The sequence below is a fragment of the Coffea arabica genome, chromosome 9e (assembly GCF_036785885.1).
Source record: "Coffea arabica cultivar ET-39 chromosome 9e, Coffea Arabica ET-39 HiFi, whole genome shotgun sequence".
NCBI classification, from domain to species: Eukaryota; Viridiplantae; Streptophyta; class Magnoliopsida; order Gentianales; family Rubiaceae; genus Coffea; species Coffea arabica.
In genome coordinates this window covers 29,983,527-30,000,000 of record NC_092327.1, presented here as the reverse complement: position 1 = coordinate 30,000,000, position 16,474 = coordinate 29,983,527, and the positions used below count along the sequence as shown (strand labels likewise).

Sequence of the window (16,474 nt, the reverse complement as noted above, 5' to 3'; positions counted from 1 at the left end):
TGCTAACTTTATTTTCTGCAAAGTAAAAAAAATAATAAAGACCAAGATTAATCTAACTATAAAACATATTGTAATAGAAGAAATAGTAATTTGCAACATAATTACCTTATCCCTTTTCTTCACCCCGTGTAGCTTACGACACCAATCCCCAGCACACATCAACATTTCTACAGTTTCTGGAGCTAAAGAAGCACGGTAGGAGTCAAGCACTCTAGTTCTAGCACTAAATGTCGCTTCGAAAACTACGGTGCTAACAGGAATGGCTAAAATATCAGCAGCCATCTTAGGCAAAATCTTGTATTTTGTTGTGCTTTTCCACCATTTCAAAGCATCTAAATTGACAATATCCAGGCTCGACTTCTCCATAGCAGTGAGAAGGCCATCTTCAAAGTAGATATCCAGCTCATTCTTCTCCGGTTGAACGGGTTCCACAGTAGCAATATGAGATAGAAATTCACACATTCCAGTAACGTGTGTCATTGTAGAGGATGAACTACTGCTACTCTTGCTAACTGGATCATTTGTCACTATTTGACAGCTTGGTCCAGAATCTCTTGAACTTGAAACATGCACCTCCACATACTCGACATATAGATCATACAATGCTTGTCGAACTTTGTTTATATTCGCTTGCACTTCATACAGAGGATATATCAATGGAAAACAGTAGTTGATAACTCGTATCTTGAGCCTGGGATCCAAGATGGCTGCTATAGACATCATCAGGTTACACTCACCCCAATACTTGTCAAATTTCATCTTCATCTTCCAGACCATTAATTGAATAAAGTTGTCTTCATCATTTGCTTTGCTATCTAGAAGCATTTTTATCCGACAAACTTCATTTAAATATAAATTAGCTGTCAGATAATCACTCCCAGATATTATATGAGTTGCATTCCAAAAAACTCCTAAAATACTGCACACTTTTTTTACCTTTTCCCAATCTTCTGTGGAAGGACAAAAAGTATAGCTTGACTCTCTGTCTTTGAATCTCGGGAACACCTCATGGAACTTGAGAGCACAAGCTAGCATCTCATAGGTCGAATTCCACCTTGTTTTGTAGTCATAAATCAACACTTTTTCAGGCAATCGCAGCTGGTATACAATTTCACCAAAGATCAATCGCCGCCCTTCAATTTTGTTTACAAACTCTACACTTGCCCTTATGTCATGAATTATTTCTTGAATTTCACTAAGGCCATCTTGAACCATTAGGTTAAGTATGTGAGCACAATATCTCACATGGAATAACTTTTCTTTGGCCAACAAGCACTTGTTTCTCGAGAAGGTGTCCTTCAAACATCGTAGTGCGGTGTCATTATTTGACGCGTTATCAACTGACACTGTATAAATTTTGGTCTCAATGCCCCAATCCAACATGCATTTGTAAATAGCATCTGCAATGGCAATGCCCAGACGTGGAGGGGGAACATGCACAGAGTTGAGGACCCGTTTTTGTAATCTCCACTGGGTGTCAATCCAATGTCCAGTTATAACCATGTATTCAATTTTTTTGTTCTTGGACTTTCAAAGGTCTGTGGTCAAGCTGATTTTCTTGACTTTACTTAACAAATGCTTCAATTTTTGCTTCTCTCTTTCATACACGGAAAGACAATCTTTCTTGTTGGTAGTCCGGCTGATTTTTTGCCATTCAGGCATCCCCTTTTTCATCATTAAGTTGAAGCCATCTTCCTCCACAATTGAAAAGGGATGCTCATGCATAAGCACCCACTCAGCCGCGCTTTGTCTCATGGCAGCCATGTCAAACTTGCCAGTATGAAAGAGGGAATGAGCATTTGAGCTAGAATCAGCAGTTGAAAATTTGAGTTTTTGCTGGCGTGCCTCTACTATTTTGAGTTTCTCCAATCGTTTAGAACAATTTTTCCGATGCCTTAACAAACTTGAAGTTATACCGGTCTTCGTCTTTTTGAATCTAGATTGGCAATACCTACACTCTGAGTAAATTGTTTTTTGAGGCCCAACTTCCACATCTTCGAAATCATCCCATGCTTCAGATTTTCTGGCTCTCTTTTTCTTTTTAAAAGCATCTAGAGTATCACCTTCAATAGCTTCTTTGTTTGAAGTTTGAACAGGAGCTTGTGTATCGCCTTCTAATTGCTCCTCTTCACTTCCTAATTCTTCATCGCCAAGAGAGTATTCCAGCTCTTCCTCGTTGTCATTTCCACCCTCTGTATCAATGATATTCACATGACTAGTGGAATTCCCACCTGTTCTACCTAGCTGTGAAGACGCATCTTCCGTAGACTTATCCATATTAGGATTCAACTATGAATAAAGGAAAATAACAAAACATGATTAGACAGCCATCTTTTACTCTCAAACATTCAATACTATAAAACACATAGAACTAACGAGCTTGTGGTTTTTAATTCTATCAAATTTTTCATATTAAATCATCCCAAGCAGAAAAATATCAGCCAAGAAAAAAGTGCAAACCAGCCTGGAAAAAAGCACTTAATCTGTTGAAGTTCCCACCTAGAAAAAAACAGCCCAAACTTTGATGACTTAAAAGTTACTATCATTGTCTCTTCTGAAATGATTCCAGTCAATGGCATTTTAAGAAAAGAGAACCAAAAAAATTGTTCATTTCATCAGTTTTTGTGGTAAGGAAACGATATCCATAAAACTAATTAAGTAATGACGGTTGACTGAGAAATATATGGAATTCTACTGGACTTCTTGTACTCCAAATGATTAATGATCAGACTCTAGGATGACCATAGTTTTATAGCCTTTTGATATCCAAACAACTGGACTAATGCCACCAGTATGACAACTAATAGAGAGTTTCAAACTATGGGAGCTTCAAGGCTAGCAATTACTACTTAAAAGTTTTAGAATCTAAACTACATTTAAAAGAAGCTTTCTTTAACGCAACACATAAAATCAAGACAAATGGAGCTGATAACAATCAACAAGGTGGACTCAAATAAAATTACAAGAAGAAGAGCACCAAAAAAGCAGAATATAAAAGCTTGAATTGTCTAGGAATTTTTGTTCGTAAGTCTCATAACCAGAGGAAAGGACAAACAATGAAAAGAAAATTCTTGATTAGGCAAAATTCCAATGCCACCCCAAATCCAACCAAGTAAGGTGGTCCCAAGTCCTATCAAATTCTAGACATTCCAAATTATTGATTAGTTGGACACCACTGATCTCAATGACATGTTATTTTACATCACCCCACCAATCATGTCTCTTTGTTTCCATAACTGGACCAGGAGATACATGGAAATGATTTCCTATTCAACTAGTATTTCATCATTTTAAGATATGCAATTTAATATGACACTCTGGAAAAAAATGGTTGTCGATTGATTGATCTTCAGTCACATTAAGGAGATTTATTAGCTGCCCCCAAAAATATAAGATCCCTACTAGTATTACGCAATTCAAGTCGGATAAATTATTACCATCCCCTAATTAAATAACAAAGGCAATCTTTAAAAGAGATGTATCTATAGATATGATTCTCTTCCGGTTCTATTTTAATGCAAACTCATTCCAACCAGCACACGAAAAAGGTACTTTTTTAAGTCTAGATGACAAATGCAAATCGCATATTTGTTTATTTCCAACATAACTAAGCCGGCACAACTTTCACCTAAAAGAACATGATATTCAAAGTCAAGAAACCACATATGGTGCAGAGATACCAATAAAGCAGGCCATTTTTCTACTCTGCCACTTTAACCATCAGCATGCATCAAGTTATCGGTTATCATCAGCATGATATATGTATGATTTGGGCAAAATCAAGATTGATTTTGTACTTGCTAACTAGAGGGAAGCAGCAAATTTCAGACGAGAGAAAATAATCTACTTACAAATTCTTTAATTGAACAAGTGAAGCTACGACCCAAATGAAATCCCGGAACCAACGTAGGAATTAAGAGAATGGCGAACCAACCTTAAATTGGAAATCAAATTGAGGGCTTTTTTCTTAGAATCTGGATCCGAGGTGGGAAATGAAGGACGAGCAGCGCGAAAGGAAAAAGGACGGTTAGCAGTCGTTAAGAATACAGCTGGGCCGAGGAGAGCCGCCAGGTGTTATTTTGATGGCGATGGGTCCGAATACAGCTGGGCTGAGGAGAAGAAGTCGAATTGCAGACGATTAAGTTTACAACATGGCGGTGGTGGCTGTGGTGGCGTTGGCTAAAGGGTGGCGGTGGTGGCTATGGTGCACTCATGGCGGCTGTGGCTAGGGTTTGTTTGAGAAATTGTGAAGGGAAGACGAAAGAGAGATGCAGGACAGCGGGAGAAGCAATTAGAAATGCAATTCAATTTAGGGAAACAACTTTTGCTCTGAAGTCTGAAGACTCTGAACCTCAGCCCTCTGATGCTTGAATTCCAAGTTCCAACTTAGTAATTAGTTATACAAATAGGGGTATTTTTGTAATTTCATATGTCTCGTCGAGCCACTCAACGAGCTAACTAGCTTAATCTCAGATGGCTCGAGTTCGACTCGCTTAATAAACGAGCCGCTCGAGCTCGACTCGAGTTCGAGTTTGACCGAACTCGAGTCGAGCTTTGACTCGAGTGGTTCGCGAGCGGCTCGATTCGTTTGCAGCCCTAATCTAAATTCGATTACATTCTCTTGCAGTTATCATTTGATTCAGTGATTGTTAATTCGTCAGAGGATCTTTGGATATTTTATAGGTGTCCATTTGTATGTTCGGTAGTGGGAAATTCTAATCAACATATTTCCTTATCTGTTCAACATCTGTGGATACCGAGTCCCATGATTTTTTCATTTGTTCATGCGAAATGTTCAATGGAGGAGCGTAGGGATTTATGGCAGAATTTATTGGTTGATAAACCTATTTCCCTTTCTTGGTATATTGGGAAAGATTTTAACATCATAACGGCCCCCCACGAAAAACGAGGAGGTCGACCTTTTTCTGTGTCTGACAGAGTGGAATTTTTGTCTTTCATGGAAGAGGTTGGAATTTTTTATGTCGATTTCTTGGGATCTAGTTTCATATGGTGCAACAATCGGAGAGGCAGAGCTAGAATTTGGAATCGACTAGACAGATTATTAGTTAATGAAGAATGTTCGGACTTTGCTTCATCAATTTCTGTAATTCACTTAGTGAGACATCTGTCTAATCACGCTCCTTTGAAAATTTTGTTTGCATCTAGGTTAGGTAATAAGCCGAGACCATTCAGATTTTTGAATGTCTAGACGTCTAAACCAGAGTTATTGGAGGTGATTAGAAGTGCTTGAAATCTAGAAGTGCATGGCTCTCCCTTACAGGTATTATGCTCAAAATTATTGGCGACAAGAAGGGCTATTCAACAATGAAACAAGCAGTCCTTCAGGAATGTATTTGATGTTGTTCGGGAGGTTGAGCTTGTGGTGATGAGGGCTGAGGTAGGGGTGGAGATTGATGATTCTGAGGTGGCTCAAGCCAAGCTTCAAAATGCTCAAGCGGAGCTTCGTAGAGCATTGTCAATTGAAGAACAATTTTGGTGTCAAAAAACTACAGTTAAGTGGCTTCGTAGTGGGGATCATAATTCCAGGTTTTTCCATGCGGTCGTTAAGCAGAGAAGAGTGCAAGGAACGATACAGAATAAAAAATTCAAATGGGGCTTAGTTGGAGGAGGATGTGCCTTAGCAAACGAGACGATTGCGTATTCTTCAGACCTCTTTACTAGGTCTACGAATTCCAGCCCGATTGTGTTGCATCTAATTCTACCTGTGATCACGGGAGAGGATAATAGGCTCTTAAAAGATATGCCTGACATGGAGGAAGTTTGGCGAGTGGTGTTCGCAATAGATGGGGAGAGTGCTGCTAGCCCGGATGGCTTTATGGGAAAGTTCTTCACTTTTTCATAGGATGTCATTGCTCAGGATGTATATAGTGCGGTAGTGAGTTTTTTCTGTGGGATAGAGTTGCCTAAAGTTCCACCTCTATTGTGTTGATTCCTAAAGTTCAGAATCCCCCAGGATTTCTCTAAATTTAGGCCGATTGGTCTTTGTAATTTTTTAATAAATTATTATCCAGAATATTGTTGGATTGAGTGGCTTCTATTTTGCCAAAAATTATCTCACCCCAAGAGACAAATTTCATTAAACACCGGAATATAACGAAAAATTATTTGTTAGCCTAAGAGGTGATGTCGGGTATTGCAAAGAAGTCAAGATGGGAGAATATAGCTCTAAAGCTGGATATGTCTAAGGCGTATGATCGGTTGTCATGGTTGCATATTATTAGTATGTTGCGGAAATTTGGGTTTGGGGAGCAATTCATAAACATGGTGTAGAGATTATTGTCTAATGTTTGGTTCTCAGTTATAATTAATGGGGCGTCGCATGATTTCTTCAAGTCTAGTAGGAGTTTGCGTTAGAGTGATCTGTTATCCTCCGTGTTATTTGTTATTGGGGCTAAGGTGCTTTCACGAGGTTTAAATAACCTGGTGCTGCAATCGAGTTTCGTGGGGTTTAGAGTTCCGACGAGTTGTACTGCTATAATGCATTTAGCGTTTGCTGATGATATGTGATTTTTGCTATGGATCTACTACTTCTTTAAAAAGCATTATGCAGGTGCTCGATGTATACCAGCAATCTTCGGGACAATTGGTGCATGTTCAAAAAATTGGTTATTTGGTTCACCCATCGCTGCTATCGTCTCGCCGAAGGGTGATTGAGCGTGTCACGGAAATTTTTAGATAGGTTTTTCCATTTCGCTACCTAGGTTTTCCTTTGTACTTTGGAAGGTGTAAATCATCATATTTTGGGAAATGTGTCAATCTATTCTAGGTAGAATCCTGTCTTGGAAGTCAAAGTTTCTCTCTTCGAGGGGGAGGTTAATCTTGATTAAGCATGTTCTTTCGTCCATTCCAGTGCACTTGCTATCAGCCGCTGTGTTTCCCACCTCTGTTTTTAAAGTTTAGAAAATGTTTGTTCAAATTTTCTGTAGGGTCATCGGGTAAAGGGATGAATTCCATTGGATTCATTGGTCTCACTTGTGTTATCCGGTTAAGGAGAAAGGTGTTGGTTTTAGGAGGCTTAGTGACGTATATATGGCTTTCTCTTGCAAATTATGATGGAGTTTTAGGACAGGGTCTTCGCTCTGGGTAGAGTTTATACGAGCAAAATATTGTAGGGTCCTTCACCCTTGCCAGGTAGAGTTGAGCCGATATGATTCGGCGATATGGAGGAGAATGCTAAATATAAGCTAACAAGTGAAACTATCTATGGCATGACTGGTAAAAGAGGGGTTTTGTCATTTTTGGTATGATAACTGGTTGGGTAGTGATGCTTTATTCCTTAAATCTACGGTGATTCTGGCCCTCTCCTTCAGGGACTTCATCACGAATGGGGATTAGGATGTGAATTTGCTCTCTCAAGCTCTCCCCCAGGATCTTATTCCTTCCATTTTGCAGTAGCAAGTCCCTAAGGGAGTACGTGCGGATGAGGTCGTATGGAGGCCGATTGTGTTTGGAAATTTTTCATTAGCATCGGCTTTTCATGAGGTACGCCTAGCTCGTAATACTTATGTTATTCATTCTCAGATTTGGCACTCTCGAATTTCATTGAAAGTGTCTTTCTTAATGTTGGGATTGTTGTTGGGGAGGCTGCCATTGCCTGATGCTCTAAGTAAGTTTGGTGTCCAATTGCTTTCGAAATGTTTTTGTTGTCGAGACGTGTCAAGTGAGTCTTTGAAGCATGTATTTTTGAAGGATCAAGTTGTGAAGGAGGTCTAGAATTATTTTGGTAGTATGTGTAGGTTAACGTGTTCAGGTTCCTCCTTGCAAGCTCATGTAGTGGCTTGGTGGGTTTCTTCACTTAGGTCAGATAGAAGACGATTCATTTTTTCAATTCTTTCAAATTTTATTTGTTGGCAGATTTGGAAGGCTAGAAATAAAGCGTATTTTGAAGGGATCCTGATGCGAACTGCAGATATTTGTCAAACCATTGTTTTTAGAGGTTAAATAAGTGGTGGAAATTCACTTTAATCAGAGGATTGGGATGCAAACGTTTCCTTAGTTGTATGACTAGTTAGCTCAACCGGCAAGTGTCTTTGGTTTTAAGTTTGTTCGTTGGAAGACGAAGGAGGTTGGGGTGTTAACGCTGAATACGGATGGTGTTCTAAGGGCAATTTAGGTGTGAGTAGCGGCGCTGGGATCTTACGTGACTCATCTAGGCTGCCTCTAGTTGCTTTCTCGGCTTTTTTTGGGAAATAATCTAGCTTGCACGCAGGGATACTAGCCCTTTTAACTGGTCTTCGAGTGTGTACCCAGAAGGGGTTTAACAATATTTGTATACAATCTGATTCATTGGTCTTGGTTGGGATTCTTCAAAGGCGCCTTCAGTGTTCATGGTAGATTTGAATGGAGGTAGGGCAGATTTGGAAATTAGTTAAGGACGCGGCAAGGTTTTCTCATTCCTACAGAGAGGCTAATGGAGTTGTTGACATTCTATCTAATATGGGTGTCTCTCATAATCAACATCGTATCATTGTTTATGATTATATAAGTGTGTTTTCAAAGTTGGCATGTGGGGAAATCCGACTAGATAGACTAGGAATATCTTCTATTAAGAAGATGAGGATAGGCTAGGCCATTGTATTGATCATTTTCATGTTGAAATTTTTGTAACTCTTGTTTCTTTATTTGAATAAAAGTTGGGGTAATGTCCGTCCCCGTATACGGGGTTAGCTGGAAAAAAATGTATGTGAGAAAATTTATGTGTCAAAATATATTAATTAATATACTGGATCATATTTGGGTCATAGGTCTGAGATGACCCAATATGACCCAACTCAAAATTAACCCAATCTAAAGTTGGACGGGTTAAGTATAACTCATTTAAGTGAAAACCCAATATTAATCCACCTAATTACCAGGTATGACAATAACCTGCACAACAACTCTGAAAACACACTCAAATACATTAAAATAAATAAATAAATTCTCACCCTTTTTCTTCTTCCACATGCCACCGTCACCCATTACTACCTATCACCAATAGTGGCCATTCTCTCTCTCTCCTCCCTTCCTTTCTCCGCACCTCACACTCCCTCCCTCTCTAGTCTCTAGATGTGCGATTGTGACCACTGGTATTTGGTCGCGACTGGCAAGACCAAAGACGTAGAAAAAAGGGGCAATGGGATGCAGGGAAGGAAAAAGGGAGGGAAGGGGAGAGATGTGAGTAAGAAAGAGGGGGAAAAGGTCGCCGGTGAAGAAGATGAGGGACAGTGGCAGGTGGTAGGTGATGGTGAAGTTTTTTTTAAAAAAATGTTTAAATATATCCCACTAAAATTTTAAATCTTACAAATATTCCAAAATACATCATCAAAAACATTTTCAAAAACGCCCTCAAAAACATCTTAAAAACACCTAATAGTCTATAATAAAAGTTTTTTCACACATATACCTATAATAAAATTTCTCATAAACACCTCCAAATACACCTAATTCATATGAACCCATATATAAATAATTGTGAATTGCATTTTGCAAGCCAATTGATAACTCACAGAGTTCATCAACTTCACCTAAAGGATAGGTGTGTGAGCTAGGATCTTCAAGCTTTCAACAAATGAAGGGAAAAAAATCTCTGCTACATCACTAAAAATAAAGGAAAAAAGAGAAAAAAAAAGAAAAGAAAAAAGAAACAACGAAATAGAGAAAATAATAAATTTGTAAAACTCATTCTATATTAACAAATATACTATTAATTTTCATCAAAATCCATTATCATTGACCCCTCTATGGCGGAATTCCAACCAAACGGCTCCTAAATTGGCTAAAAAGAAAGATTGCTGGTTCAAGAAAAAAGTTGGAGGTCTATTCAAGTGCAACCCATCTGCCCGGTACCTTCTTGCAAATATTCCCATTTCACCGGTAATAATACCAGTCGACCAAGAGGGCTAAAACCCAAAACCCCACCCACCAGAAAGGGAAGCCAAGAGAAAGAGGAGAGTTTGCAGAGGAGAAAGATTAAACCCAGAGAGAGAGAGAGAGAGAGAGCGAGGAACAATGAACAAGAAAGAGGTCTTCAAATTAGCAAAGGGTTTCAGAGGAAGAGCAAAAAACTGCATCAGAATTGCCAGAGAAAGGGTGGAGAAAGCCCTTCAATACTCCTACAGAGACCGCCGCAATAAGAAGCGAGATATGCGGTCCCTTTGGATTGAACGTATCAACGCCGGCACTCGCCAACACGGGGTAATTGCAGCTAGCTCTAGTGTCTTTTTTATTTTTCTTTACATTTTCTTGTGAATTAATTTTTTTTTTTCATTTCAGTACGCCCCCCCCCCCCTCCAACCTTTGATTGTTGGGCTGTGTTTTTGGTTGCTTGATAAATCTGGATTTAGGTGTCAATATTTTGATGTTTCTGGTTAATTTGAAGCTTAAATGGGTTAAGATACTGAATGGTTTCCGACTATTCTGTGGAGAAAGGCGATTTATTTGGTTGATTATGTTTTTGTTGCTTAAATGCTTCATTTTGTTAGTGTTTTGAATGGTATGTGCTCTTCAAGAATGCCTTTTTTCCTCGCCTGTTGTGGCAAATATAGGCAAGAGATTCCTTTTGTTTTAAATTTTGATGGATTTATATTTAGGGGCTGGGAGGAGGGTAGGTCTTAATCAATGTTTTAAGGACGTTTTTAAGGGCAGTCCTCAAGGCGAGGCAAAGCCAAAATGTCTCAGTTAGTCCATGTTCTAGCGAACACGAACAATGCGCAAATTTGAGGCATAGCCTACGGCGTAAAATATGTAGGCCCTCAGATAAAACCCAAAAAGGTGGCTTGCAAAGAAGCCAAAGTTCTTGAATGAGGCAAATATAAAGGGACAGAAAGCTTTATATGGATTTTTGGCTCTGTCAATTGATACAAAGTGATTAAGAAGCAGAACTCTGCAAAAATTTGAAGGTAATAAATGATTGGTAAAATTCCTAGAATAGAGGAGGCGTTAGGGACAAAGAAGAAGGGCACTATTGGCTGCACAATGAGCTCTGAAGCTTTTTTTTGTTAAATTTTATCCCACCACTGGGGCTCGCTTTTCTACTCACTTTCTCTCAGAGAATACCTGTGGCCACCATTGCTTACAAGTTCCAACTTAGGAGTTTCCTTTTTTAGGAGATCCAGCCATCTCTCTCATGATGTCTCTCACGGAGTGCTACATTCATTTATCCTCAGTCCAGAACATTTGTAACAATGGCAACAAAGTCCATACACAACAATCAACCGTGTTTGGTAACAATGTTCAGACTTAATATCCCAAATGAACCATACAAAACTTCAACCAATTCTCCACTTTTGTGAAACCTATAATGACTCATTCGAAAAGCACCCAGACATTGTGCATTTTGACAAGAACTTCATCATTTTTAAATGAATTGGTGACAATTGTCATTATATGGAAGATAATTTGGAATATCATGATAATGGAGATAGGGCCAATAGTGGAGTTCCTCATGTGGAGGCTGTATATTTTCCTCAATTGATCCTTTGGGCTCTTAAATGGATAATTCTTATTTCCTATTATGAAGAACACTTGTCTGCATAAAGCAAATCTTGGATACGTTTTCCTATTCTTGCTGCTGTTTCAATATTAAAGTTTGGAACTGGTGGGAGAAGCGGCTCAAATGATTTATTCTTTATATATACTGTAGAAAGTGGAAATAGTTAACTTTCTTTGTCATCCCTGACTTCTGCACGCTTGGAGCTCTGATAATGTGAGGAACGTTTTTCATAGATGTATTTTATGTAGACTAAATTTGAATAGGTATACTGTTTATATATGTTTATTTATGATTTTGCACACAGAGGCATCTCTATGCTTGAAATTCATATGTAGATAGTAAAATGAAGTTACATGAGGTTGCTACATATTCACCTTATTGGAAATCTATAGCTCATATGGGTCTAAGCCATAGGAAAAAAGAGAGAGCAATTCATTCTAGATTTGTTATTCCTTTAACTTTGGTCTTTTTTGAGCTTGTAAAGAGGATTAGATGGACGATATATATTATGAATATATTTAGCCTGTAAATTGTCAGGATAAGATTTAATTGTCTTAGGGTAGATTGTCAGGAATTGCATTTTGTTGATTACATCTCAGAACATGTAGGTATGTGCAATTTCTCAGTGTATACAACCAAATCTATCATATTCACTACCATTAGCCCTGATATGCGTTTTCTTCCCTGGTTGTTTGCCAAATATAGATGATATTTTTCTGTTTCTACTTTATATATTTTTAAATTCTCTACTTGAAACGGTTGATGATGCTTTAGTAGTGGAATACCTGCTCGTTAGCACATCTCTTATTACCTACTGAGCGATCCAACTCTCAAAGGTGTTGTCATTTATTTCTTACAATAAGCAATTATCTCTCCTCTCCAATGAAATGGTTCTGTACTTATAGACTTGATTGCTTCTCTCAACCATTACGTCTCTCTTTGGATTTGAATTTGTCAGAATTTCAGGCAATTGACAAACCGCAGGCACCTTAGAAAAAAGTTTGAATAGTCATTTTTCATTTTTATGGGCTCACATGAACAATCTCTAATTATAAGAATTGGGTTTTAAGAAAGCCTTTCAATGGCCTATGATGCTTGTTTTCTTAACTAATTCATTTACCTTTTCTTGGTTATTTGGATAAGTCAGCTTCTCTGTCCTTGATATGTGCACTGTACTTTTGTTATTTCTATTTCTACCATTCCATTCCATTTGGTTCAAGACGAGTATTCCGGGTGATGCTGCATCTTGGGATTGATTCTCTCTGGGATGACAAATTTCTCTTCTGAATACTGTGCTTGTTTCAAAAGCCATGATTTCAAGATTTTACTCATCTAACTCATCTTTTGTTTCATGGTCTTCGGCAGATGATTAACCTTTCTCTTTGACTTCCTTTATAGGTTAACTACGGTAACTTTATGCATGGTCTGATGAAGGAGAACATCCAACTGAACAGGAAAGTCCTGTCAGAACTTTCTATGCATGAACCACACAGTTTCAAGGCTTTGGTTGACATCTCACGCACTGCATTCCCCGGGAATAAGAAGCCTGTGCTTGCTCCCAAAAAGGAAGGACTTGCAGTTGTCCTGTAATCATCTATGTTTACCAGCAAATGCTTTCTACCTGATTGTGTCATATCAATGTTTTGCGCTTCTCTGGCTGTTTCCTTTGGTTAACAGCTTCTTGAAATGGATGAAAAAGAAAATTGGATGTAAATCCTTGATCAGTATACAAACTTTTATCCTTTTCTGGAAGGACTCGAGCCAGAATTTCGTGAAGTATGATTAGCTTCTTGAAGAGTTTGGCTAATGATTTGAACTATAAAACTTAGGTCTGCACATTTTTATGCTTTCTGGCTTGCAGGATTTTCTTTTTGGATATTTGGTAACTAAACAAAGGAAAGACTTGATACCTGGGATCTTGAAGCACTATTATAACTCTATAGCAACTGCTGATCACAGCTAGAATAACGGCAAAAAGAAGAAAAGACGAAATATTAGAAGAAGGTGAAATAAGAAAGATTTCGTTACAAGCAGGCTACTATTTCATAAACCCTTCAAGAAGATAGATCGCATTCTTCAGAGGTGGAATCAATCATGCCATTCTGAGCATTTCCATTCAAACAAACGTTTCCATTAAATAGGGAAATTCTAGAGTATGCAAGAAATTAGTGTCTATGAAGTGCTTCTGATGGAAGAATTGCTCTTACTATATGCAACGTTAAGAAGAGTTGGTCTCTTGATTGCCATTGTCAGACACATTTTTCGAACATTGAGTTCCAAAGAACGGCAAGTGCATCTTTTACCTTAACAATGTAAAAACAATCACACCCTTCAATCCTCAAAACAGCTAAAAGGCATTTCGTAATACTTCAGAATTAGAAGTGTCTAGCCATTTTTTGATTCTCCAAATACTTTCTTCCTTGGACCTAAATTCTTATGCCTGATTGTTCTGCCGTATAAGGAGAAATCAACTCTCAAATTGAACGGTAACCAAGCTCATAGGACGGTTTGGAAAGGCACAGAGGTTCAAGTTCTGCTAACTAATGTATAAAATGCTAAGCAGCAATTTTCTATCAATTGGAAATTTACAACTCCGTATTATACTCTTTATGCAAAATTTAGAGTCTCTCGTGTCCAAATTCTGTCTACCTAAACTGGAAGCTTTGAAAGGTACCCCTTAACCAGCATAATTATGCAAAAGATGTATTCTTTAAATCCAAATTAGAGCACATTTTAAGACTGAATAGTCGTGTTGTGACAGCCCCACCTCCCCCTAAGGCGAACCAGAGGGTTCGGCGGACCGCCTGCCCAACTCTCGCCGGGACTCAGTCGAACCTCAATCAAATCTGAAATAAAACCACAAGATGAAATGAAGTTCACCAAACTATCCAAGTTTGCTTCCGAATTAGTGGCCACGGAACCAAGAAGGGTAAGACGATTTATACAGGGATTGAATCTGGAAATTCAAGAAGCACTAGCAGCGGTTCAAGTGAATACGTTTACAGAGGTCCTTGAGAAAGCCCAACGAATCGAGAATGCAAAAGTACAGATAAAAGCCTCCCAAAATCGGAAAAGGGGTACACCTGGTAGTGTGACTGAGGAACCAAGTGAATCAATAGTCCCTTCCAAAGTGCAGAAAGTGAACTTTTTGTCCCACCTACCATGGACAATAGGGGCGTTAGATGAACGATCTACAAAAGGAAGTCAAGTAGGCCATGGGGAGATTTTTCAAAAAAACCAACAAGTGGCTTCTTCCTTGACTTGTGGCTACTGTGGAAAGGCCAATCACACTGAGAGTGATTGTTGGAGGAAAGGCTGGAAGTGTTTGATTTGCGGAAGTGGTGACCACCAGGTTAGCAACTGTCCGAGGAAACAGTCACGTGAAAGTAGTACCCAACAACTGGAGGGCACTAAATCAAAACAAACGAATGAAAGAGGGAACCGAACAAAAGTACCAACAAGGGTATATGTTGTAGACAACCAACAAACTCCTGAGCCATCTGAAGGTAAAAATTTTGAGGGCGAAATTCTTTTAAGGGGGAGAGGGTGTGAGAACCCGTACATTTTCTTATTTTCTAGGTTTTATGTTAATTAATTTCATGTTATTCTGCATTTTCTTTATTAGGAAAATTTTCTAAGTAATTTGTATGAGTAAATATAGTTTTTCGATGATTTTTCTAGTATCAGTTAGTTTTTGAGAAATTAAGAGCGTATACCGGACGTGGGACCCGCTAGTGCGGAAAGTTCGAAAAAATTCAGCCAAGTTAGGTTAAGTTTTAGATATCGGATTTATTTTAGCAGGTGTTAAGAGATAACTAGTGGTTACTAAATGAGTTGGTGTGAGAGGGACAAAAGGATAGCCATGCATTAATTGGAGTGACAAGTGTCACTTGGAGATACATTCTTACATTTGACCACTATTCACCATTGTACCAAAAATTGACCAAAAATCATCTGCATTTCAAGCTTCTTGTGGCCGGCCATCTTCAAGGGAAAAGAAAGGAAAACCTCTCCAAATTTCTTGCTCCAATCTTATTCAATCCAACAAACCAACCGATTAATCTTGAAGTTTCTCCATAAAAATCCTTAGTTTAGTAATTGTGAGGTGATTAGTGAAGTGGTTTGGAAGACTAAGGTGCTAAGTTGTCTCCTTTCTTTGGATGATAAGGTGAGTAGCTAAGGAACCTCTCTTTTCTATCTAATGATGTTTAATTAGTGGCTTGTGGTAGTCTAAGAAGTGATTTTGTGGGCTATTTCATGATTTTGGTTGAAATTGGTGAATTTTTCTATTTATTCATGAATTTTCTGTTTTTATATGTTTAATATTGATTGGCCATGGATGATGGTTGGGAATGATCTAGAATGAAGTTAGGGTGCGTAAATTATGGCTATTTGCGAAAAATTTCCGCTTTGAAAGGAAATTTCGGAATTAGGGTTTCAATTAACCCCATTCTGCCCGGTACTGTTTCTCCTAGTTAGAGGCTGAATTAGCCTTGGGTTAAAACATAAAAGTTGTAGAGAATGATATTTTATAGTTGCCTGCAAAATTTCAGCCCAATCGGAACAACGTAACCTATGAAAAGACCGAAAGACCCCTACTGCCCTGTTTCTATCCGAAACTAATAATCCGTTTCTGTAATTGGTTAGTTTGATCGGGAATACTACTGATTTGGTTGTTGATGTCTTCTTAAAAAATATAACCTGGTATCCTAGCTTTCAGATGGTTTTGGAATCACTTGAATTAGAGTTGTATGTGTTGAGATATAATTGAATGAATCAGGACTGCTAGTTGAACTGCGAACTGAAAAATCTGGGGTTGTTTTGGTAAATTTGCCCTAGATACATTGCAAACTGGACTGAGTGGCCTTCTTCAATATTGTAACCCTTTCTCTTAGCTTCGACCACACTTAAGGTTCCCTGGCGTAGTCCAATAAACTCATCCTCCCTCCTTTCTTGGACTAAAGGTGGGAGATACTTTTC

The 16,474-nt window shown here is 38.5% G+C and overlaps 2 protein-coding genes across 2 annotated transcripts in view; one reads left to right on the top strand and one right to left on the bottom strand.

Annotated features, from left to right (window-relative positions):
* LOC113709899 (zinc finger BED domain-containing protein RICESLEEPER 2-like) overlaps window positions 1-1,503 on the bottom strand; it is a 2,633-nt gene extending 1,130 nt beyond the window's left edge. The window contains exon 1 of the mRNA XM_027232744.2: window positions 106-1,503. Within this exon, the coding sequence (XP_027088545.2) occupies window positions 106-1,503 (1,398 nt within the window). The remainder of the gene's footprint in view (window positions 1-105) is intronic.
* An 8,366-nt stretch (window positions 1,504-9,869) lies between these two features.
* On the top strand, window positions 9,870-13,246 carry LOC140014883 (uncharacterized). Its single transcript, XM_072066520.1, has 2 exons — window positions 9,870-10,197; window positions 12,893-13,246. The coding sequence occupies exons 1-2, from the start codon at window positions 10,012-10,014 to the stop codon at window positions 13,082-13,084; spliced, it is 378 nt and encodes a 125-aa protein (XP_071922621.1). The 5' UTR covers window positions 9,870-10,011; the 3' UTR covers window positions 13,085-13,246.
* Window positions 13,247-16,474: the final 3,228 nt, after the last annotated feature.

What these genes read in the sequence shown, in the direction of transcription:
- LOC140014883 (XM_072066520.1), top strand. Translation starts at nt 10,012, where the DNA reads ATGAACAAGAAAGAGGTCTTCAAATTAGCAAAGGGTTTCAGAGGAAGA. An exon ending in CCGGCACTCGCCAACACGGG is followed by an intron (nt 10,198 to 12,892) that starts GTAATTGCAGCT and finishes CTTCCTTTATAG; the next exon opens with GTTAACTACGGTAACTTTAT.